This window comes from Fusarium vanettenii (assembly GCF_000151355.1).
Source record: "Fusarium vanettenii 77-13-4 chromosome 12 genomic scaffold NECHAsca_15_chr12_5_0, whole genome shotgun sequence".
Classification (NCBI taxonomy): Eukaryota; Fungi; Ascomycota; class Sordariomycetes; order Hypocreales; family Nectriaceae; genus Fusarium; species Fusarium vanettenii.
The window spans coordinates 906,956-929,606 of NW_003315870.1; the positions used below are offsets into that span (position 1 = coordinate 906,956).

The following is a 22,651-nucleotide window of genomic DNA, read 5'->3' on the forward strand; positions in this document are numbered from 1 at the left end:
GAAGTTTTCGGCTCTTTGGGGATCATGATCTTACTAGACTAGTACGGGTATTAGGTGAGGATTAGTAGCAAGAAATATTAGACTATTAGTAGTAATAATTTATGATAATTTAGAATGTTATATAGCGCTTGGTGTGCCGGCCAAAAACATGCTTGCAGGCCGAGTATGAGACACGGCGAGTTGATATTCCTCGATGAAGATGGTGCTATCTCTATGCCTGAAACGTTGGCCCCTTCTTTGATAGGAGACGTCTTGTTCTTGACTGCTGCCGGCCTGGTCCTCTTGATAGCGCCAAGAAAACGACCCGTTTCAGGGAGGTCAAGTCCGTTAACTCCTGGTCCGAGGGAGAGAAGGGTTCCATCTAGGAGATGGTCCACCTTGTCTTCTCAAAGCAGGAGGTCACAGCCATTCCCCGACTCGCGGCAATTGGCCGAGCGTTCAACTTGGTGTCAATTGCCAACACCACCATCGCCGAGGTCGATCTCGCTGTCTTTGGTTGAAGTTTGCCTCGATTCGAGGTCAAGCTCCTTCACCAAGCCTCCGGCCTGCCAAGACTTCCAATCTTGGGGCGAGTCTCACTAAGGAGCAGCTTTTGAAGCTTCAAGAGGTCAATGATAAGCGTGCCTTGCAGCGATGTGGCTAGGTGTGACTCTTCTGCTGCTGCAGAAGTTTAAATAGGCCACTGTGTTAACATCGGGTCATGATGTTATAATGTGTTCAAGATCTGTTCTTTATTATAGTTGCAGTCCGGCCCTTGATGGGTTAACTGAGCCCGAAGATCGTGCCTTGCAGCGAGACGTCGCTCAAGGATAATCTCTGGCTTCTCTTGCGGCGGATGCATTCAAACCCATTCGCCGCATCAGCTTCCTTGGCCGACACCGTGAGGAGCTGCAGAGGGCAATCCTCGATTGGGTTCATGGCAAAGACAGAGTAGCTTCCATGGATGTTCTCAGCACGGATCCCCTTGGCATCCTGTCGATTCTTGGTTTTGATGGTTCCGGTAAGACTGACTTGATGGCTACGACAATCCTGCTTGCGATAGGTGTAAGACCTGTCATTGTCTGCACACCGACCCACGCTGCTGCCAGCAATATTGCCGCGCGTGTGAACAAGCTGGCTTCCCTCGCCTACGGGAAAGTCAAGGAGCCAATGCCGGTTGTCGTCCGAGGATTCTCGTGGAAGGTGGATGAGCTATGTGGCAAGGCCTATGCCCTGGGAGAAGGACCGGTTGATGCAACTCATGACAACTGAGAGCATCCACTGTCTATGATTGACTGGATGCAGAGAGTCTTCAAGCCAGCGTTGTACAAGCTGGCCAAAGACGTGGAGAAGGACACCAAGATCATGAATCTCAAGGACACCCTCCAGAAACGAAAGGGTTGGAATGTTGAGCATAGCCAGACCTTCCGAGACCTTGCCACCCGGATACTGCAGGTCGCTGATGTTGTGTGTTGCACCACGCACGCATCTACCAATGATATTCTCGCAGACTGGGCATGGGACAAAGCAATGTCCACATTCCCTGATGAAGCCGGCGCCATGTCGATGCCTGAAGCCTTGGTCCCTTGTTTCGACGGGAGACCTCTTGTTCTTACTGGCGATATTCGACAACTGCCGCCTTGCGTGATGACCTTGGGCAGAAGAGCTGGACAGGCGGCCCTCTCAACTTATTCAATAAGCATCAAGAGATCTCGGTTCTGGAGTGCGTAATGCGCATGCAATGGCCGTGCTGGAGCTCACAGCGTCAGGACCGTATCGTCAATGGGGGGTTCGATCTGGCAAGGGAGATCTTCTACCCGGAGCTTGGCGACAAGTTTAAATACGGCGACCAATGTGCCGTTGGCAAACGACCCGGTGCTCCTCAACTTGAAAGCTGGGTACGTCGGCAATTCCCCGAAATCAAGTCCTCTCTAACGGGAAAGATCTGGCCCGTCTTCATCAACTGCCTTCATACGGCAGTGAGAACCATTGACACTTCCCGTGTCAACTACGGGCAGGCAGAGATAGCGTTGGCGCTGATGGAGACGCTCACCAAGGCGCATGGGACCAAGTTTGTGGTGGTTTCGCCCTACAGGGCCACCAAGGCCAACCTCGAGGGGCTTATGGGGCAGCGGCTGGATAAGAGCACCAAGGACTCGGCCCTTTACAAGGGTATTTCTAATGCCGAGGTCAGCGCCGCCGACTCCTTCCAGGGCAAGAAAGCAGACGTGGCAATCTTCTTGACTACGGTGACCAAGGAGTCCGGCCCAGGATTCGTCATAGATGCTCGGCGATTCAACGTTGGTGTAACCCGCCATGTCGACTTTCTGTTTGTGGTTGGTGACATCACTACGATGGACCCCGTCTAGGAGAGCAAGGAAGAACTCATGCTGTCTGAGCAGAGAGGATGGGTGCTGACAAGTGGCAAGATGAAAGGTTAGGATATGCACTAATGATGATTAACGAACACTTATTCATCTCAAGTAGAGACAGTATTGGCCAAGGGGGCATGAATCACGAGAACAGTGGGTTCCTTGAAAAATAATTTAACCTCATAGCATACCTCGAGGGCAGATCAAGGCAACCCAGTCAGAGAGGTACAGTTTTACACAAACAGTGGGTTCCTTGACTACGTAGTTGATAGGGACTGATCACTCTTATCTCTTGCCTTGCGGTATAACATTGGCGACAACATATGATGCTTTGCCCCCCTCTGTGTAATGTGGGTGAATAGATAAGAGATCTCATCCCCCACGGGGAGCTAAAATCGGACAGTAGCCAGTGGCTTGCAAGCTCCTCCTTGATGCGGGAGCTGCAGGTGACACAGCGGGCGACATTGCCCCAACACTCTTATCGTTGGCAGAAAGCCAATCTGACGTGATAAATCCTTTTCTCTGGATAAAGCTCGACAGGAGGCCAGGAATGTGAGTGATATGTATCAGCGCTCCTCATTAGGTATCCTATGAAGCATCTGGCGTGTGTCAGATTACAACCAGATCGCCGCATGAGCGTGGAACTGATGTTGAGACAAGAGATGCCAACGGTCAGACCCCTCTGCGGTGGGTCACGACAAAAGGCAATGAGGAGATTGCCGGCATGTTGGTTGAGAGTACGAACTCTAAACGGACATCGCCAACAACCAGGGACCCACGCGTGTGGAACACATCAGGGGAGCGAATTGCCGTTTTGAGATGCAAGACGTGGGTTTTCAGAATGCCTTGCACTCTTTCGATGGGCCGAAAGGAACGGGTTCCCGATCTCATGTCGATACATGCCGATAACCAAGCCTAGACTCTGGTTACTCGGCAGCTTCTTTCTTTCATCTCATGTTCGCCAAGGCAGCTGTTCTGATTGTCCCCAGTCTCAGCCGGCGCATGGACCGCTTCCTAGAGAGCTGCCAAACGCTATTCAAAGACCCTTGGTGTAAGGATGTCTCGGGTGCGAAGCTTCAGGCATGAAGACGGTTAGACGCATCGGAAGTGTCACCCGATTTGACCCAAGCTCACCAGTTACGCATGAGTCCCTAAGAAGCACCTTGAGTCTCGGGGTCCAAGCACACGGTTGACCTCATCCGTATCCTGTTAGTGGTTTCTCTAAGCGAGAGACTTGCCTGCCACGATCATGAACTTTAGAAGTTGGTCCCGCCAAGGGGCGCTAGTAAAGCCACACAGTCAAAGCAGAGCAGGGGTGAGCGAGTCAGTCAAGAATGGACCCTGGGGACCTCCAGCTCTGGGCATTCAGTGGTGGGGAATTACTCGATATTCACGGGGTAAACCCCGCATCAACAAAAGCTGAACTGACGAACCTTGGCGAGGAGCCAATATCGGGCTCAGGCCCCTTCTATCATAAGCTAGTTCCTGTAGACTGACAAGGCCGGGGCTGCCGGCAATTCAGGATGAACTCCGGAGTATGTGTCACCTCCCACTCAGGGGTACCCTTATGTACTACGTACAGATGGTCTGGCTTGATGGCGCCATGTCCACGTGGATGTAGCTAAAGTGACAGACGCCAACGGTTCTTCAACCGGAAACGGGAGCCGCACTGACTCTCTCCCCTGACAGATGGCGTTTTCTGTGACAAGCCATCCTCCGGAACCGCAAGACTAGCTTAAGCGACCCTGACCTAACGGGCTTTACCAAACCGTCTTTGGGTCGGCCGAGGTGGTTAGGAACGGTTCATCAGCAGGCAATTTCCAGGTGACACGTCCAGGCCACGTGTGGTAGGGGGATATAATTGCAGCACAAGCCTTCTTTGTTGGCCTGGGTGGTGACGCCCGTATCTTGAATGAACCACAACCTCACCATGGCGTTGACGTCGGATCTCGCCTTCGATATTACCGTTACGACGATCTGCGGATCGCTGATCCTGCTCCGATGCGCATACCGAGCCTTTCGTCGATGCAAAGTACACCAAACCTGCCACAGGACATGGCACGAAGACGATGTCTGGATGGCCTTCTCGCTTCTACCCCTCATCGCCAGAACGACCTGCATCTGCGTATCCTTCACCCTCAACCCAAGTCACGGTCGGGACTTTCCAACTAAGGATGAGGCTGCTTCGCAAGGGATGAGTGTCGAGAACATACAAAATGATCGGATCACGTCGCTTCAGTTACTAATTCCGTCGCGTCTCTGCTACGCCCTCTTGTATGGTCTCGTTGGAATATGGTCCTTTGGTTGATGCTAACCGGCATAGTTTGTGGTGTCTTAAGCTTAGTCTCCTCTCCTTCTACTCCAGATTCGTCAGCAGCAAGGCTGTGATCAGAGCTTTCTGGTGGTGCATCGTCCTCAGCTACATTGCAGTGCTTATCACCACCCTGCTAGAGTGTCGACCCATGTCTTTGTAAGGTACCTGGTGGGTGCTCATCGACTACACTGCTAATATTGCTAGGATGTGGGAGCTTGGTCCTAAGAGTTCACGTATGTCCCATGCTAGCACCCCCCATCTACCGTTCTTGCGACACGGCAAAGTTGACAATTTACAGAACCTGCTTGCTCTAGAGCCTTTGCCAACTTGATCACGATGGGCGTCTTCAACATAGTCTCCGATATCGCGCTTATTGTCCTACCTTTTCCCACGCTGCGAACCGTGCAACTGGATCTGAAAACGTTGTTTCGCTCTCAAGTTTCACGCTTCCTTTGCTAACAACATCTTAGCAAACTCCAACTTGGATTCCTATTCAGTCTTGGTGGCGTAGTAATTGTGATTACGACACTGCGTCTACCTCTCATCCTGAACCAATCGTTATCGCAGAAGTCTCGATCAATTGTGCGACAACCTCCCCGTCTCTTGAAAGGCTTGGCTGTTAATGTGACTACAGTGGGCCGCCGTTGAAATCCTTTGCGCTTGCATAGTTGCCAACACATCTTTCTTCTACGCCCTCCTTCGAGATCTTCAGCGACGACACGATACTCAAACCTCAGCAACACGAAGTCAAATAGGCCATTTCTACCTCCAAAGTCTAGATTCAACCAAAAGACCCTATGAGAACACCACATCCAAGGCTACTGGTAGTGATGGCGAGCTGATAGAGGGTCGCCAGGGGTTGGCATGTTGATGAAGAAGCGAGACTGCTGACTACCTAGAAAGAGTACAAGTTCTGTAGGGTATCTACTCTGTCGATAATACACTAAATAATAATTCCTGGTTAATGATAACTCACGCCGGATGTGGCTCATTATGTTGATATTGCTGTTTAGATTAAGGATTTCTACGTATCAGATTTGATCACCGCAAGCTCTTCAACGGTATAGCTAGTTGTCGGCACATATTTGTTTTCACCCAGACACTACCCAACGGCCTCATCATAGTTAGATCCAACATTCACAAGAATGTGATCCTGTCAGTTTTGAGTCGACATGAGATCAAAAACATCAACGTCCTTCGCGTCACTGCGCTGGGCCATTCTCTCTGGCACGGCTACTCCACAAACACCTTTCCGGAACAGCCTCCTCACAACTTGGAGTTGAAAGTGACATGAAACAGCGTTAAACAGCAGCTCGATCTGATTGGTCAGGGCAACGGTCAGCAACCCCACTTTAGAGACGACGCGACGCGCTTCTCAAAGACCGTGTTCCGTGATGCCTTCATTTCATCATATCAAGATTCTTAAAGGCTACCCAAGGCGCCCTGCACAGCATCAAAACTCCCTATCGTCCGCCTTATCCTCTCTCAACATTCCCAACAGACCAGAGAAAAAGCCATGGACTCTAATCACGTCTCGTTCTTGAATCTTCCACAAGAGCTCGTTGACCGCATTTTGGACCATTTACCGCTCGAGTCCGTGCAAAGCCTTAGGCTGGTAAACAAGACTGCGTGTGTATTGGCCTCTGGACTACGATTCCATGGCTTCCTGTCGCGCCAGACGACAAATCTTACGCCCTCAAGCCTATCCTCTCTCGAAGCTCTCCGCAGACACAACTTACTGGGCCGTCATGTCCGCCATGTGCGAGTCATGGCTGAGACGCTTGCGATTACTTCAGCTGAGCAACTGCAGGCTACTGGGCTATGTTACCCACCTGAGTCTACCCTTGCGAACCGACATGGTGATTGTGTTGTCACCCAGTTGGAGGGTCCAACTCAGTGCACCGAACTGCAATCAAAGAAGTTAGAATGCAATCTCGAGTGGATGAAGGCTCACAGAAACTCATATGACCTCCCAGTCTCAGCGGAGGATGAGATCATCAACCGACTTGCGTCGGTCTTCGAATGGCAGGAAGATTCCTCACTGGATACCATAGAGCTGGATGCACGTTTCGTGGACGGGCTGGGTCTATTCTCGAGACCTGTTGCTCGCCACATCGAACACCCAGACAGGCAGCAACTCTGGGCCTGGGCTTCGCGAGTTTACCGATTGACAATGACAGCCTTGTGCCAAAGCGGCGTCAAAATTCGCAATTTGTACATATTCAGCAACACGACAGGTTGCAGTGTTCCATCTTACGATATAACGGTCGGACTACCAGGACTGCTTAGTCTCGGTCTTGCTGGATCATTGAGTCTGCTCAAATGCGTATCCTTGAGTTTCTCCACCCGAATGGACCACGGTTGGGATCAGTTGGAAAGGGTCTATGGCCAGAAGGTTGGTAGTCGGGAGAGACGCCGGCAGCGAATACAGTGGCAGCAGATCTGGGACGAGGTTGACTGGCAGGACATTCACGGCGTCGCAACGGAAGATGAGGCAGACACTGATGATAGTGACTGGGACTCGGATCCGGAGCATGATTCTGGTATTCCTGTTGAGAAAGGGTCCGAGATACGGGGTCGCTACGGGGACACTATGCCGCAAGCCCTCTGCCGAGACAACTTTCCCGGCATCGCCCTTCTTCTGCGACATATGCCCAACCTTGAGACGTTGGACCTGCATATGTTCCAAACTCTAGAGTATGAGTCCTACAATGGAGGGTGCAGACTTGACAAATACAGCGCAGTCTTCAAGCTCATCGCCGAGTTGGGTCCTCATTTCCCTTTACTGAAGACTCTGGTAGTTCGTGGTCTTTGCATTGATTCCAGCGACTTGCTGCTTTTCATGGAGCGTCACCCCAATCTCGAGAATCTCGAATTGCGCAGCGTTGCACTTAGAGGCGCAACAAGGCAGACGTCATGGAATAGCATCTTGAGCAAACTATGCCACAACGCTGTTCGTCAGGGTAGTGCGCTTTCTAGGGTCTTCTGCTCGAACATCTACATCACGCAGTTCTGGCTAAGGGACCCTTTGCACTATCAGTTGAACTTGCTGCGGCGAAACGAGACTCCTAAAGAAGAATGGATTGAGAGGTGGTGGCTAAGGAGACGAAAGCTGGTACAGAGAAGGCGATTTGGATCATTCATGCTCTCCACCCGGGAGGTTCTCAGGGATGATTTTGAGCTTGACGACGTGTTTGGGGAGGTTGCCGATGTGCCAGAAAGCGATGCCCTGAAGAACGTCAATCTTGACAACTTCCCCTCCAAGGAGCTGATAATGTTGGAGGAAAACTCCTATGGAAGAACGTATGGCTAATGGTGGACGGTCTGATAGAGGAGTCCCAGCCTACGATCACATCACTGCCTATCAAGCCTTTACTGCAACATCGTTGTGGCTACGATTGTGATAAAAAGACCATCCAAGTACTGGCACATTACTTGACTTAACTAGAGTGCCGAGTGGGCAAGGAGCGAAACGAAATCCCTCCTAGACATAGCCTTTGCCCGCAAGAGAACTTTCTCACACAGTTCGGTCGCACACGGCATTTAGAAAGTGTGAAGGTAGTCACCGATGAAGTTGTTGCCCAGCTTGCTGACAGCATCAGCAATCTCTCCAGCACCGAACTGCCTCGCAAGGATCTTGGCCCACTCGGCAGCTTGACCCTGGACAGTGGTAATCATGAAGCGGTGCTATCAGTGTTGGTGAGTTTTCCCGGGTCATGACACGCAGAAGAGCTGCTTACCTGGTAGGGCTTGTTGTCCTTGTCATGGAGGGCCACCCAGCGGCCATCGCCATTCTTGTTCTTCTGACCGTACTGGAAGCGGTCGTTGATACTGACAATCCAAGAGTCTGGGTAATGCATTGGCCAGCATGCCTTCACCAAGGGATTTACTAAGGTGTGCACTTACTGCCTTCCCTCCTGGCAATCTTGCCAATGTAGTCATTGCTACCTTCGTCCTTGTAGAAACGGTCCTGGACGAAAAGAAGGACGTCGACGTTGCATTTGGACTGGTTCTGGGCTCGGACGACATAGTAGCGGGCAGTGCGGGTGCGGAAAGACTGAGACCACTGGATGTCCAGGGTCGCCTGCTCAGACTCTGCACTATAGGCAGGGATGATTAGAACATCGCCATTCGTGGGGTAAGACATTATGAAGACTTGGATGATGAGAGAAGTGTTGAAGTAAGATGAGGTTGATAGTGAGTAAGGACTAGATGTCTTTGTTGTTGGGAGAGATTTATGCTGAAGATGGAGAGGTTTATGTACGCTGATTGTCCAAGTACTTCACTTTTACAGATCAATAAGAACACATATCTTTCAGGCTTCTCGGCATTTGACGAACGCAAATACGTATGTTGCTGGTGCTGGAAGCCCCTTGGCTGAACAACTCCTCCATCACATGGCGCAAGATCGTGATGAGCCCCTCTTGCTTGGAATGAGATTGCCCAGCTCGCCACTTCTATACTCGGTTTCCACTGATTCCAGGTCTAGACTTCATAGGCCCTCTTACCTGCCAAGAAACGGTCTGTGATGTGGCTTGGCGCCTCAAAATGGCATGCCCACCATGTGGCTAGCTGACCCGTCACAGCACAGATGTCTCTGGAATGCAGGCGCTTATTACCCCGCGCACCACTCACACTTGTTTCTTTGGGCTGGGCACCTGGTAACGGCTGAACAAGTAACCGCTGTGGCTGGCTGATGATTTTAATAGCGGGTTCTCTCCAACTCAATCGGGTTAGAAGCGAGAGTTCCACGTTAATGAGGTGGATGTCTGCTAACTAATAAGAGATCTGGATTTTGCTGGTTTGACTGATCACCCCAACCCCATAGCATCACCTCTCATCATCTTCACCACAGCTCACAAAACACACTCTTCACTATCTTTCCAACATCTTAGAGCCAGGAGGTATGGCTTCTGCAACGTTTGCAAACGTTTCCAGCCGACCAGTTGCTTGGACCCTTAGTCAGCCGAGCTCAGCGCTGCCAGTCAAGGCTGTCGTTGATTCCACCACTTTCACCTCAACTGAGTCCAACTCTACCGGGTTTCAGAAGCTGTCTAGCTCTTTCACCGACAAAGATGGACTCTCTAGCGTGGACTCGACTCTCCTCCAAAACGCTGGCATGATTCGCTGTAAGTGGCAACTAAATACAAGCAAGGGACCTGGACTGACATTGCGTTTCTTAGCCATCGTCAAGATCGAATCGCGCTTCGAAAATACAAAGACTGGCCATTCCATTTGGAAGATCGGCACAGGCTGGCTCATCCGTCCCGACCTCATCGTCACCGACGGTGATGTTGTGTACGATGCCGAGTACCAGCTGGGCGCCGCCACCCAGGTCAAGTGTTTCATCGGCTACCATGCCAGTAGCTCCTCGGAGATCCAACCCCGTTATGGCCAACGTGTCGTGACTTCCTCCGAGTCGATTGATGGCTCGGAGAAGCGCTCGCGAGACATTGCCTTTATCCGAGTCGCCGAGCCCTTTGCGATCAAGGGCTGCACTTGCAAGGTGCTTGAACAAGTCAGCCTTCCAGAGCTTGAGGTTGTCCCAAAGGCCCCTGTCCAAGGTTTGTGATACTAGAACCTTAACAGCTGATTGATTCTAACGATATCTTTCTACCGGAAGAGCCTGTCGTGTCCGAGTCCAAAGAGAATGCCACCACGACAACAGAATACTACACGAGCTCCAGTGGTGTTTGCGGCGGGACTGATGTCACTGTTCCTCAAGTTGAGCAGCCCAAGCCCCAGCCCGAGGTCATCCAACCCCAGGAGCCAGAGCTCAAGATCCCGTCTGTGCCCGTTCATTCGAAGACAGATGTCGATGATTTCGTCAACGTGACCTCGGTGGAGGCGAACAACCCGACCTCCCTGGTCGCTGACACGACCACAGATCCATTCTATGAGGTTCTCAAGACTGTAGCTCAGATTGATGCAAAGACTCTCGATATTGAGTCTCCTCTTGTTGACGAAATCGGTCAGTTTCTCAGTGCCAGCGCCGGACCTTTGCTCCGCTATGTGGTGGGTGCTGAGCCGATCTCTACTGGCGAGAAAACAAGGCTTCCCGGTGTCTCAGAGAGAGCCCTGCTTTCCGAGGCATCTCTACAGGGTGTCTTGGCAGATGAGGAGTTATCGGAGTTGGACGAGATCCTCGAGCACATGCGACGGACCTGGTCCGCTAATGCACCTGCTTGAACTGCCCCAATACAGACCATGATTATTCAAGCAAAATGTAAGCCATTTACACTATCTAAAGCTGCCTTGGATGATCCTAAGTAGAGGAAAGTTGAGCACTGCGAATGTCTGCCTTCATCCCATTCTCTAGTTCGGTGATCAACTCGGATGCCACCTTTGCCTCTAGGCCCATTCTTCCAGTGTTAACTTCCTCAGCGAAACTGACTCTCCCCTGCCACCATTCGAGCCAGCTCTCAGCTCTCGCCCCATCTGTAGCTCGAAGGAGCCCGACATTAATGTCAACGACGTCATCGGCAATCTTCTCATGCCAGAAAATGGTGGCGCCGCATGTTCCACAAAACTCGCGCCTTACGTTCGTTGATGATGAATAGCCCGTCAAGATCCCAGGGGGCAGAGTCGCAAAATCCAACGGCACGATCGATTCTTTCCCATCCATGCCGGGAACATGAAAAAAGATGTTAACCCTGGGAACAAAGGCCCATGTTTGAACTTCAAATCCAGAGATGAGGCGACATGATCGACAGGCACACGTTCCGGCGAGATATTTGTTGCCATTGCCTTGAATCCACCATTTCTCATCATTAGGGTTCTGCTTTGTGTGTTCGTCTGTGGTTTTGTCCGGGAACATGAGGTCGGTGAAGTTGCGGCGTGGCCCACGGCTGTCATCGTTGGGGCGAGTAACATGAAACCTGACGTTGCCACAAGAGCACGAAGCTTCGAGGGAGTCGCTAGCAGGACTGGCCGGCTGAGCATTGGGTATTTCGGCCTCTCTTCCCTCGAAATGGCCCCCTAAGCTCTTCATCCAAAGGGAGAGTCCGCCATCCTTGGTGTCGGACACATATTGGTGTGATGTAAATCGCCCCAGACTTGAACCTGAAAGAGAACTGACTGCGCCTGTCGCGGCTCCCCAATCAAGGCCCTCTCCCTCAGTTTTGACAGCTCGAAACAAATGGCAGCCGCATGTAGCACAAAAGTAGCGTGTGGAAGTTCCAGTGGGATGATAGGCCTTCAAGGAAGGAGAAATATCAGGAGCGAAGATGGGATAGTACGAGGTGCATAACACCCCCGAAGTGTGTCGGCATGTATCGCAATGACAAAGAGATAGTGGAATGTCCAAGCCATCGCCAGCCTTTAGATCGACTTGCTGCGAAACAGCGCCGCAAAGGCAGCTCACTTGCAAGGCTTTGGCAGGCATTGAATCGTAAAGCGCACCCTGGGGGTTCTTGGAGATACGGATATGACGGAAAGTTGTAAGGTATCGTGGGATCTGTAAGAGACATAGGATTGCCTCCTAAGAGAATGTAGAAGACTTAAATCAGGTCTTGAATATTTAACATCAGCAGTTGTTAACCTATAGCAATTCTCGAGATTCGCTTCCCCTCCCACGATCGATATCTCGGATAAAATCACCCCGGAATCTCGGGGACTATCGCTCGAGTCGTACGAATCATGGTTTTCGTACCCTTGTTGTCGCAAGCGATGATTGGAAGGGCTCCGAAATGCCCCGAAGCTTCACACCCCTAGGCAAGGCTCGATCACCAATGATCAAGCTCCGGACTTAACTAGTAGTTACTTAACTCCGGGTCACTTGAACAACGGGGTTGGAGAAAGCCTCTCAATGGACATTCTCCGGTTTCCGGTCTCATGGGACGCCCTACGCCCTACGCCATAATACCCTCTACCGTCACGATAGCTACATACCTCTATCAGAATTTACCTGCAACCCTGGAGTACCCATCTTATCCAGTCCTTCATTGACTCTGGAGTGCTATCAGATAGCATTCTCTGAACTGCTTTTGTTCCGCAATCGGGCAGCTGAAGAATATCTTCTCACTTATCCTACTCATCACTTTGTTATGGTTTCTGCTCGAATCTTTTGCGGTCTCCGGGCTCAGTTAGCCCATCGAGGGCCAGGCTGCGACTAAAATAAAGAACAGATCCGAATCTTTTGCATCAACCAGTTCGGCCTAGTGCTTGAAGCTCTTTTTAAATCAGCATCATATAAGCAAGATAAAGAGTGCTCCGCGACCAAATGTTAGTGGTATGGCGACGATGGAAACGTCGATTCTAAGGAGAATGATGCGGCTTCGGCCTCATAGGGCGTACCGTTATCCTGCTAGACTAAGCTCGTTCCGCACTTGAGTCACGATATAGCGGCCCATGCTGGAAGATGGGGCCACTCGGGGAGTATCGCTTCACACATTTAGGAGGCTGACTGGTAGGAATGACCGACTTCATCATCGCGGAGTACCGCCCTTAACATTACAGCCCCCTCTCGTCTGCTTGAAACCAGTCAACCCGCGACGGGATGAGCTGATGCTTTCCCTATACGAATTAAACAACATGACAGCCACCTTCATATTCCCATCCTACTTTCCCGCCCTCACAAAGAACATATTATAGACTTTTTGCATCCAGTCTAAGAGGCTTCCATCTTACTAAAGCCAATAATGCACTAACCCTCAGACCTGATGTGTGTATGCAAATAGATGTGTTGAGAATCTGTTCTTTATTATAGTTGCAGCCCGGCCCGTGATGGGTTAATTGAGCCCGAAGATCGCATGCACAATGGGTTCGCGTGTGATAGACATGGCCTCGTTCGTCGCACTACTTATCAGGCTAGTGGTGCATCCATACTTGGTAACCATAATAGCGGGCTCGTCCAGGGACTTGGACTCGTATTCAGGAGGGGGTTTATTCATCTCAGCTTTCGAGATGGTACCTCCGAGCTGCAGATTGTTTCTGGTCGAGTGAACCCAGAGCTCCGCCTGGGACTCGAATCCGTCCGTCCCAGCACCTGCTATTATGGCCTCGACAGCTCCTGGGGCGACGGCGACACGACTTGTAAGCGCATTTAATGGAACATGGTGCTTGTCAGCATGGAGCTCAATTAGAGCCCAGTCACGTAGTCGCTCAACACCTACTGCGTAGGTGCCATTGACCTCATTGCTGAGCTTGGGAGAGAAAAGAACATGACCACCGATGCGACTGGTGTGGTCTTCAGCGGTCTCCAAGGTCTGATTGGCTTAGTCAAGAAGAGAAATCTTGGCATCTAAGACGCCCATCTCCATTCCCTTCTCATCGTCAGGGATGTCCATGCTCATCAGGACCGTTTTTGATGTCTCTAAATCTCTTCTGGCTGATGATCAATTTCATCACATCTCTATGGGTACCATCGCCATGTTGAATCATTGGTCATCGAGAGGCAAGGTCTGATTCGTCATAGAGATAGTCCTCGATAGGTTGATGCTCATACAATACCACATGCCGACAAGCCAAAGCCAAAATCTTGCCGGTGCCTCTGTCACGACGGTAGAGGCACTTGGTTCCTTCGCGGTCGGGCTGATCTAGCCGCGCGATAGAGACCCCGACATTAGTAGAGAAAAGGTGATTGATCTCGACCGGGTAAGTGACGTCTCTCGAATGTAGCCGCGGGGCGCTCAGCCGAACAAGAGCTGCTTCTTTCATCTCAACTGGGATATCTCTAACCCCGTGGCGCTGTAGGGTCCGATGGTATCGTGCCACCACGGCATAGGACGGGCCCCAGGACGTGGAACCTTCTCCCACCGAAATGAGGAGCGTGAAAGGATAATCGAAGTCCAGTCCGGTTCTTTGGTTGCTCCTTTCGTAGCCGATACGTAAGATATCGATGACAGTCCAGTCGGTATGGCTAAGAGCTTGTATGATATCCTTTCGGAGAGGGCCAGCAGAATCATTCCACTTTTCTGCGATTATCTGATAATAGACGGGACCTAAGGTCCTACCTATTGACCACCCATCAAACTGAGGTTCCCATGGATCCGAACTCGATGAACCCCTCAGCTTACTGGCGCGTAGCCTAAGCACTCTCAAATGTAATGACTCTGAATGGCTAAAATATGTAAAATGTAATACTAAAATCACATAAAAGTATATCATAAGGACATATAAAATTCTACAAAGCTGTTATAAATAAGTAACTATTTTATTTTAATTTTATGACCGTGCCTACTTAGAGAGGGAGGTGTGTCTGTCTTACCCACTCCACCGCCAAGGTCAATTCACATGGAATCTGAACAGAGATTGCTAGATCTCACAAAAGTGTGTTATCCAGTCATTGACATTTCCTATCTATTCGCTACTAGAGACGAGGCATTGTGTTTCCCGATCACCGTCAAAGACGTAAGAGGTTAGCGATATGTGTGTAGCCAAACCCAATAAGTCTAGTGTGTCATAGATAGTGAGTGTGGCCCGGTAGATAGGTCATTCAAATCCTCATGGCAAGGAAGTGACATGGTAGGGATTAGAGATGGAGAAGCTTACTGCGCCTTGCCTGCCCCACACGGCCGATGGCCCGGAAGTATCGGCAGACCGGAGGTATGGTGATTACTGTACATTAGTTAGGTCGTGGTTGACGGAGATGATATTCTCCACGACTAATGGACCGTTCTCTTGGGGCCGGGGATAGAGATGAGCGAGATGACCGTGCTGACCAGCAAAGGGATCATTATCAATGAGATATTGTTCTTGTTGCCTAAAGATTGACTCTAGCTATGGAGGTGGGTTGGTTTGCTGCCTAGGGAGGCTTCTTGAAGGCATACACAAGATAAGAGCATATGCTGTCGAGCTCTTGCCAGCCAGACCTAGATCGTCACGAAGCCAATTGATATAATTTGGTTACCAATCGAGTAGAATTGCCGATGTACCTGCGCCACCCTAGATGACAAATCTTTCTAGCCAGCGCATTGAACATAGATCCGGTCCAACCTGCCTGAACAAAGAACACAGAGAATAGGGATGGTAGTCTTCTAGGCATTTGATATCCGACAATTCTCATGGTACATCATTTACCACTCACGAAGTCGTTACATGCATAAGTTCGATAATTGTTGTAGTCTACTCGCTTAGCGACGTGGATACTGTTAAATAATGAAATCACTATCTAGCTCATATGTGTTTTTGATCTAAGAGGAAATAACGCAATTGACGTTGTTGTTAGATCCAGGGTAAGCAAAGCCAGGCTATGAGGCCCCAACGTGTGGGAAGAAGGAATGTTGTCAAGAGGCAGGTTTTCCCCAACGCTTACAAGAGGCAATTCTGTGGCAACTCATTTGGGTACTTTTTCTGACTGGGTAGTGAACTATTGTGGGAATCAGTCATTTCACCGCGACGAGGAGTTGTCAGTGCGGCGCAGCATAGCTCTGGTCACATTTCCATTACAAGATTTATGGAGTGGCACTTTTGGCCGGTCAGAGCCCCATTGTATCCATCACCTGATAGGTACGGAGAAAATACTACGATCGAATCCTTCCACGTGAATAATGAAGTGAACTTGTTGGGCTCTGTAGGGCGAACGATACAGGGTTGCTGCTGACGGGTAGACGGGTCTAGCCGACGGCGAAAACGGACACGGAGCTCGGAAGGCAGGCCATTGACCAACCAGACACAGCTTCACCCCTGCATGATCCTCTGCCAAGTATCCAGCCATGCGGCTAAATGCTCTCGCACGGGCCTAGTCCGCCTTAAATGTTACATTCCGCGCCGCCAGCTTACATGGAAAACATGCTTCAGTCCGGAAGGAGGAGGTCAACCATATGTGCCTTGTCTATACGATAGCGATGCGGCTTAGCGCTAATCCTCCGATGTTAACGAACTTCCAAATGTTGGAGGCTAAGTTCAAGTGAGTAAGTAAGAGTGGAGGCGAGGCATTTAGAGGTGCTGCCCACTTGAGAGTGGCCTGTCTGGCCGGGTTCTACTCTGTAGCTGACTGGGAAATAGAGAAGTTGATGTCACACGTTATCGTCGCATACTTGATGAATAGGAAATGAACTCTCACACCGCATCTAAGCGTCTTTGCTCTTCAGTTACTGTGGGCCAGGTAGAAATCACTAAGCCCCTGTCTCGGAAAGCGAGAGCGTACTTACAAGTTCGCCTACAGGTTCGCCTAGAGCCTCCGTAATCACGCCGGGTAGGTAGCATCGGAATCCTAATGCTGGGATACTGCTGACTATCTTCCGCGAGAAGAACCCTCTTGTGCGACGTGGAAGACTTGTTCCACATATCGATTGTCTGGGTCTGCTAAAGATATAAAACCGCTTGCCAGCTGCCTCTCGTTCTTCATATCCCAAGGCCAACAAGAATCATCAGCCCTTAAGCTCTAACTGATCGGCTTTAACTTGCACACCTCTACTTTATCGTTACCTACTATTCCACCTGCTAAGCTTCTACAATGGTTTCCGTCAAGAATACCGTTCTCCTGGCTATGGCTGCCTCTGTCCAGGCCTCTCCCCTCGCTGCCACCTCCTCTACCTCTACTGCCGCCGTTCCTACGGTGACTTACATTCCCGATGAAACCAATCTTTGGACTCCTCCTGCCTTCCCTGAAGGTGCCATCGATATCAGCAACAACAGAACTTGGGTCAACCAGATCAAGAAAGAACACGGATTGGACACAGCCGATGACAGAGTCTCTACTACCGACGAAGTGACCATCATGTCAGGTGCCTGTAACCAGGGTACATGCCCCGATTACGATAAGTCTTTCGACATGATGTACACTTGGAGTCAGCAGGAGACTGTTTCTCCTGGAGGCGCCCCTCCCAACGTCATTGTCTGGCAAGACTTTCAAATCCGCGTTAACGACTGCGGCAAGTGCTACATTCACCGGACTGGTGGCACTGGTGGCGGATGTTATGACTTTACTGCGTGCAATCGCGCACAGTCAATCTGTGTCGACCCTGGTAGACACCGGGCCCACCGCATCTGGAAGGATAACGGACACAAGACATGCTACCAGATGGATCAGATTTCTCTGGGAGGTTGCGGTATCATTATGGAGCGATCTATTCATCGCCCTGTCTATGAGATCGCATGTAACTGGTGAGAAGGAAGATAGGATGGTAGTTGGCTTGGCGAGTGAGGGAAATGGGTCCTGAATGATGCATGACGACTTTTTTTGTACATAGAAAACGGCTAGAGGCTTGAGAGAGTCTTAAAGCCACAATTGCCTTCATTGGCCATGAGCGAAAGAGGGTAGACTCCTTGGAGCTGCTTCGTTGCGATGGTCCCCTTTACCTAGAATGATTGTTGACCCTGATTGTTTTCTTCTGTTCCCTAGTGAGTGAGAATCTCCGATCCCATTCAATAACCCCCAGTAGTGACCCATAAGGCGATATAGTCTCGGATACAGGCTCTCTGTGCGTTTATAAATTATGTGTTTGATTGTTAAAGAAGGGTGGGGGGCTTCTATAAACGACATTTTAACCTAATGCACAGAGAAACCAGCGTTATTATTTGACTTTCACTTGAATAGTATAGCAAGTTTTAAAGAAATTTATCTATGGTAGTGCTTTAATTTTTTTTATATTTTACTCTCGAGAAGGGAGCCGCTTCCTGCTTAGTCTTGCACGTGCTGGTCCCACGTGACTAACGCGATATCTTACGCGTGATGCCTGGTTACTTTCTTAACTTCTCCACCAGTTTCTCCTTGATCCCACCAACATTTGTGCCAAATAATGGAGTTTGGACAAGCCAAACGTATATCGTAAGGAGATCTGATCTTGAAATGACGCCCAAGCTAAGCAATACCAAGCTGCAAGAGATGCCAGTTCCGTAAGGCAAGATTATCAACTTGCCACCTCGCGTTTTCAAGAGACTAACCAGCTTCTAGCTTCGCTGCTCGCGCACGGAGCCTTGTGATAAATGTCTGCAGGCACATCAAGCGTGCGAATATCGTGATGATGATCGCAAACGAAAACCAGCTTCCCGTCAGTACGTCAGCAGCTTGGAAAACCGCATTGCCTCCCTCGAGAGTCTGCTGATGCGTGTAAAGCAGGCATCGGCAGATGAGAGGGAGAGACTGCTGGAGAATGTGTCATTTGACCAATGGCTTGATGCAAACTCTACTGATGCCCAAAAACCTGAGGTCCCAATCGCGACCCCAATGAAATCGATTCAACCATTTGGACTTCAGGCCGGCCCTCAGGGCCTCCTCATTTATCATGGTCCCACTAGTATCTATCGCATCCGCACTGGAGGACCTCCCTTTTCATCTAGCGATATGACTTCACCTGACGGCCAGTTTGACCATGTCGCTCAACACTTTGGCATCGACCTCGAAGACGAAGTCGTCATGACTGCCCTTCACCATTTTTTCCGCTGGCAATATCCACACTTCATGTTCATATACCGTGAAGCCTTTCTAAGAGATCATTTTGGGCAGCGAACCAAGTCAAAGTATTGGTCTCTCCCATTGTTGATGGCTATTTGTGCTTTGGGGGCTGTAATGCTGCCAGACCATTCACAATCACAGATGAGTGAGCAGTTTTATGCAGCAGCCGAGAGCATCATCATTGTCCCGGGCCTGACGCACCCTTCCATCACTGCTGTTCAAGTCTTCCTATGCCTTGCCTTCTACCAGATTGGGAAAGGCGAACTTTCCAAGGGTTGGGAGCTCTCAGGTACTGCCATCGATCCTATCCAATAATCTAGCTGGTGTTGACCTCTTACTAGGAATCGCGTTCCGCATGGCACAGGACCTTGGCTTTCAGAAAGATCCTCAGCAATGGATTGCCAGTGACGCCTCTCTGGCCACCTCTGAGGATGTCGAAATCCGCCGCAGGATATACTGGGGATGTTACACATCCGACAAGATAATCAGTCTCATCTTGGGCAGACCGGTTCAGCTGTACGATGAGGCTGGTGAAGTCGAACACACTGAGTGCTTGCCGTAAGTCTAATTTATTGTTCAAAGCCTTGTTGGATACTTACGGCAGTAGGGACTTCCCAGACATGGCCCCGTGGCTACCTGCTGGTGTTGACATCTCCCGGATGCTCGAGCCAGGCTCTTTTGGTAGCCGTGAGCGGTTGATCACAAGCTTCAGTGAACACATCTTGCTATCCAAATCCATTGAAAAGATACTCTGTACCCTGTTTTCTCGAAAAGCTGCCGCCAGTGGCATAACCGGTCTCACTCTTACCGATGGCCTGGATCTGGAACTTTGCCGCTGGCAGGAGTCGCTGCCGGACTGTATCAAGTGGAACAGATGGGAGCCCCCAACAACTTCGCTTCTGCCAAGTGTTGCGGCTTTATAGTACGTTCATTACATGATCTCCTCGGCCTGACTATCAAAGCTGATTGGAACACAGCATTCTGTTTAACAGCACAAGAATCGTGCTCCACCTCGACCGGGTTAGTACCGAGGCATCTGCCCAATCCCAGAGTGTCTCGCTCACCGTCTGCACTTCTGCTGCACAGGATGTTGTATGTCTCGTCAGGCAGTATCGAGCACAGCATGGCCTCGAGCATGCTCCGCTCATCTTCATATATGGTATTGTTCAAGCTCACCGCGCAATGAGGGCACTTGACATGACACCCCATGAGGCAACTTATCTTGTACAATCGTTAGATGAGTGCTGTGTGGCATGGGGTCTGGCGGTACAGGCCAGGTCACATTTATACGAGTTGTTCTGAGCTCTTGGACCTGATGGTCGGCATATAATCGCCAGCTACGATAGAGATAGGCTGTCATCCAGCATCGGCGTTCATTCAAACTGTTTTATTTGCTACTGTATATGATACCACCTCCATATCTATTTGAAATGAAGACTGAAGGGCCTCTTAGATTTCCCACTCTAGATACAGATGCATCTTCCGTCTACACTTTTCCAACGGGAAGTCCCAACTCCAAACCTGATTTGAGCACAACAGCAAGCTTTTTGACATCCTCGAGATTGTTGTAGAAGCCAAAGGATACTCTTATGCCCAGCCTATAAGGCGTGACGAGAATTTGGTTCTCGCAGAGGTGCTCTGCCCAACGAGGATCATGTACATCTAGGATATACAAATGAGGAGCATGCTCCTTTCGTGAAGTTGGTCCAACAATGCTAATGCCTAGGTCTTGACATTCCCTTCTCAGGGCGTCTCCAAGGCTGAATAGGTGTTCTTCAACATTTTCTGGGCCCATCTCGTTGAGATAGAACTTGAGAAATGCGTTGGCAGCTGTGGTGGCAACGAGACTGACATTGAGATGCTCAAAGCGACGAGCGTTAGGATGATAGGTGATCTCATCCGACGGCACGAGAAGATCTGCCCGCGTGTTGTGGACAGCGCCGTAACCGACAATTGGAGGATGGGGATCGGTCTCCGCAATGACCCTGGGGTCAACATACAACGCGGCAAGGCCAGTCGGACAGTTCAAGCCCTTGTGAAGACCAAAGGCAGCGGCGGATAGACCCAAGGCCTGGACATCAACAGCCGCGAAGCCGACTTGCTGGGTCATATCCACAAGCACGTGGATACCCTTAGGTCGGTACCTGGCAGAGATGGCAGCGATGTCGTTGCGTTGGCCGCTATGAAACATGACTGAGCTGATACCAATAGCGCGAGTACGGTCGTCGACATACGGAGCAAACGTGTCTGCGTTTGCGGCAGAGACGATGCCTGTCTTTTCGGCAATGGTAACCGTGGGAACTTGGCGGACCTCCAGGCCAGAAGCTCTCATGGCCATCCAGGCGTAGGCATGGTTTGGATGTTCCGAATCCAGGATGACAACGTTGTCACCCGGGGCAAAGTTCATGCCCCGAATGAAACAATTGAGACCCTCGGTTGTGTCACGGGTCAATGCCACGGACTCAGGAGAAGGGGCGTTGATGTACGTTGCAATCAACTCTCGTGTTTCGATTGCCATATTCTGCCATTGTGGCTTGGGAGCCGGAGAATGGAGAGCATCGTTGGCGTAACGGGTAAGGGCATCGTGGACGATGAGGTTTGACGGAGGAGCAAAAGAGGCGTTGAGGTAGGTGTAGCCGTCTGCATCCACCAGCGGGACAAGACGACGATAAGCAGACCATTTGGCATCAGGCTGCCCATCTTTGGGAAAGGTGATAGGTGTTGAAGAGTCAACGACAGCGTCAACTAGAGAGGGTGCCATGGTGACTGGGACGGATGAAACGGATAAGAAGAGGATGTATAATCAGGGTTTAATGATGGATGTGAGCCTGGAGTGCGTTATCCCCTGTATCTCCAGCAACTACCAGGCCTTTATAGATTCACAACCTCGACGCTGTTCCTCTCATATCAACACTGGATTTGCAGGTCCCAGAGATTCCCCGAGCGGATGCCCAACTCAGCAACGTGTCTAAGCATAGCAACTCCTCAGGTGACGCCATGATTGTCACAAACGTTGGCAATGCCCTCATCGATTGGCTGGCTTCGATGGAGTTCCACGTCCGCGAGTGGGTATCTTCCTAAGATCAAAAGAGGTATCCATAACTTCCACAATTCCATTCGATGCCGGGCAGAAAGATCATGACCCCGACTTGATCTATCGTATCATGCCCCTGACTGGAATTTGCCGATGATAACAATGTCACGCATGCTCCCCGCATTGGAGGCTCGTCTCCGTTGCATCACGAGTCAGTACTTGAGCGATATTATTGGCACTACCTAACCGCTCCCGCCTAGCGCATGGAGTTTACCCTCCATGAGTGGATACTCGCCCCCTGTCGGCCCTCCTCGCATCTACGGACTAGCCAACTTCGGCGATAGCATGCCTTGCCTTTTAGCAACCCTGAACGGATCTCGCAGGAGCTCTCAGGCTGTTCCAGACCTTGTTTGATGGTAGAAACGCTCTTCCTGAGCTAGATAAGATGGTGGGTACGTGAGTCGAGAATCCGGGGTTGAAGGCCGGGGAGCCCCATAATTGATTACGTCGGTTCCAAATCTTTTCCCGTAGATACACGAACAGGTGTGGTCCACTTGGTTGATAAGGGACTTGTTTAGCTGATAGTCCTTTTGATCTACAGCGTAGTAGGGAAT

The 22,651-nt window shown here is 50.4% G+C and overlaps 7 protein-coding genes across 7 annotated transcripts; 3 read left to right on the forward strand and 4 right to left on the reverse strand.

The window, feature by feature from the left end:
* Window positions 1-939: 939 nt before the first annotated feature.
* On the forward strand, window positions 940-2,348 carry NECHADRAFT_87900 (uncharacterized protein; the record flags this gene model as incomplete). Its single annotated transcript, XM_003047298.1, has 3 exons — window positions 940-1,227; window positions 1,285-1,446; window positions 1,641-2,348. The coding sequence occupies 3 exons, from the start codon at window positions 940-942 to the stop codon at window positions 2,346-2,348; spliced, it is 1,158 nt and encodes a 385-aa protein (XP_003047344.1).
* A 1,933-nt stretch (window positions 2,349-4,281) lies between these two features.
* On the forward strand, window positions 4,282-5,389 carry NECHADRAFT_26975 (uncharacterized protein; the record flags this gene model as incomplete). Its single annotated transcript, XM_003047299.1, has 6 exons — window positions 4,282-4,625; window positions 4,675-4,821; window positions 4,870-4,898; window positions 4,964-5,087; window positions 5,136-5,247; window positions 5,300-5,389. Coding segments are annotated over 6 exons (846 nt in total), but the record flags the coding sequence as incomplete, so codon positions are not given.
* Window positions 5,390-8,208: 2,819 nt separating this feature from the next.
* NECHADRAFT_54148 (uncharacterized protein) lies at window positions 8,209-8,812 on the reverse strand (the record flags this gene model as incomplete). The annotated part of the gene is made up of 3 exons (XM_003047479.1): window positions 8,209-8,352; window positions 8,406-8,512; window positions 8,572-8,812. 3 exons carry the CDS (start codon window positions 8,810-8,812, stop codon window positions 8,209-8,211), a joined length of 492 nt encoding a protein of 163 aa, XP_003047525.1.
* Window positions 8,813-9,571: 759 nt separating this feature from the next.
* NECHADRAFT_87903 (uncharacterized protein) lies at window positions 9,572-10,854 on the forward strand (the record flags this gene model as incomplete). Its single annotated transcript, XM_003047300.1, has 3 exons — window positions 9,572-9,794; window positions 9,849-10,229; window positions 10,289-10,854. The coding sequence occupies 3 exons, from the start codon at window positions 9,572-9,574 to the stop codon at window positions 10,852-10,854; spliced, it is 1,170 nt and encodes a 389-aa protein (XP_003047346.1).
* Window positions 10,855-10,930: 76 nt separating this feature from the next.
* On the reverse strand, window positions 10,931-12,049 carry NECHADRAFT_54314 (uncharacterized protein; the record flags this gene model as incomplete). Its single annotated transcript, XM_003047480.1, has 1 exon — window positions 10,931-12,049. One exon carries the CDS (start codon window positions 12,047-12,049, stop codon window positions 10,931-10,933), a length of 1,119 nt encoding a protein of 372 aa, XP_003047526.1.
* A 1,345-nt stretch (window positions 12,050-13,394) lies between these two features.
* On the reverse strand, window positions 13,395-15,993 carry NECHADRAFT_87905 (uncharacterized protein; the record flags this gene model as incomplete). The annotated part of the gene is made up of 8 exons (XM_003047481.1): window positions 13,395-13,871; window positions 14,116-14,796; window positions 14,873-14,919; window positions 15,157-15,222; window positions 15,435-15,476; window positions 15,540-15,549; window positions 15,692-15,752; window positions 15,920-15,993. 8 exons carry the CDS (start codon window positions 15,991-15,993, stop codon window positions 13,395-13,397), a joined length of 1,458 nt encoding a protein of 485 aa, XP_003047527.1.
* A 4,496-nt stretch (window positions 15,994-20,489) lies between these two features.
* Window positions 20,490-21,764, reverse strand: NECHADRAFT_54138 (uncharacterized protein; the record flags this gene model as incomplete). Its single annotated transcript, XM_003047482.1, has 1 exon — window positions 20,490-21,764. One exon carries the CDS (start codon window positions 21,762-21,764, stop codon window positions 20,490-20,492), a length of 1,275 nt encoding a protein of 424 aa, XP_003047528.1.
* Window positions 21,765-22,651: the final 887 nt, after the last annotated feature.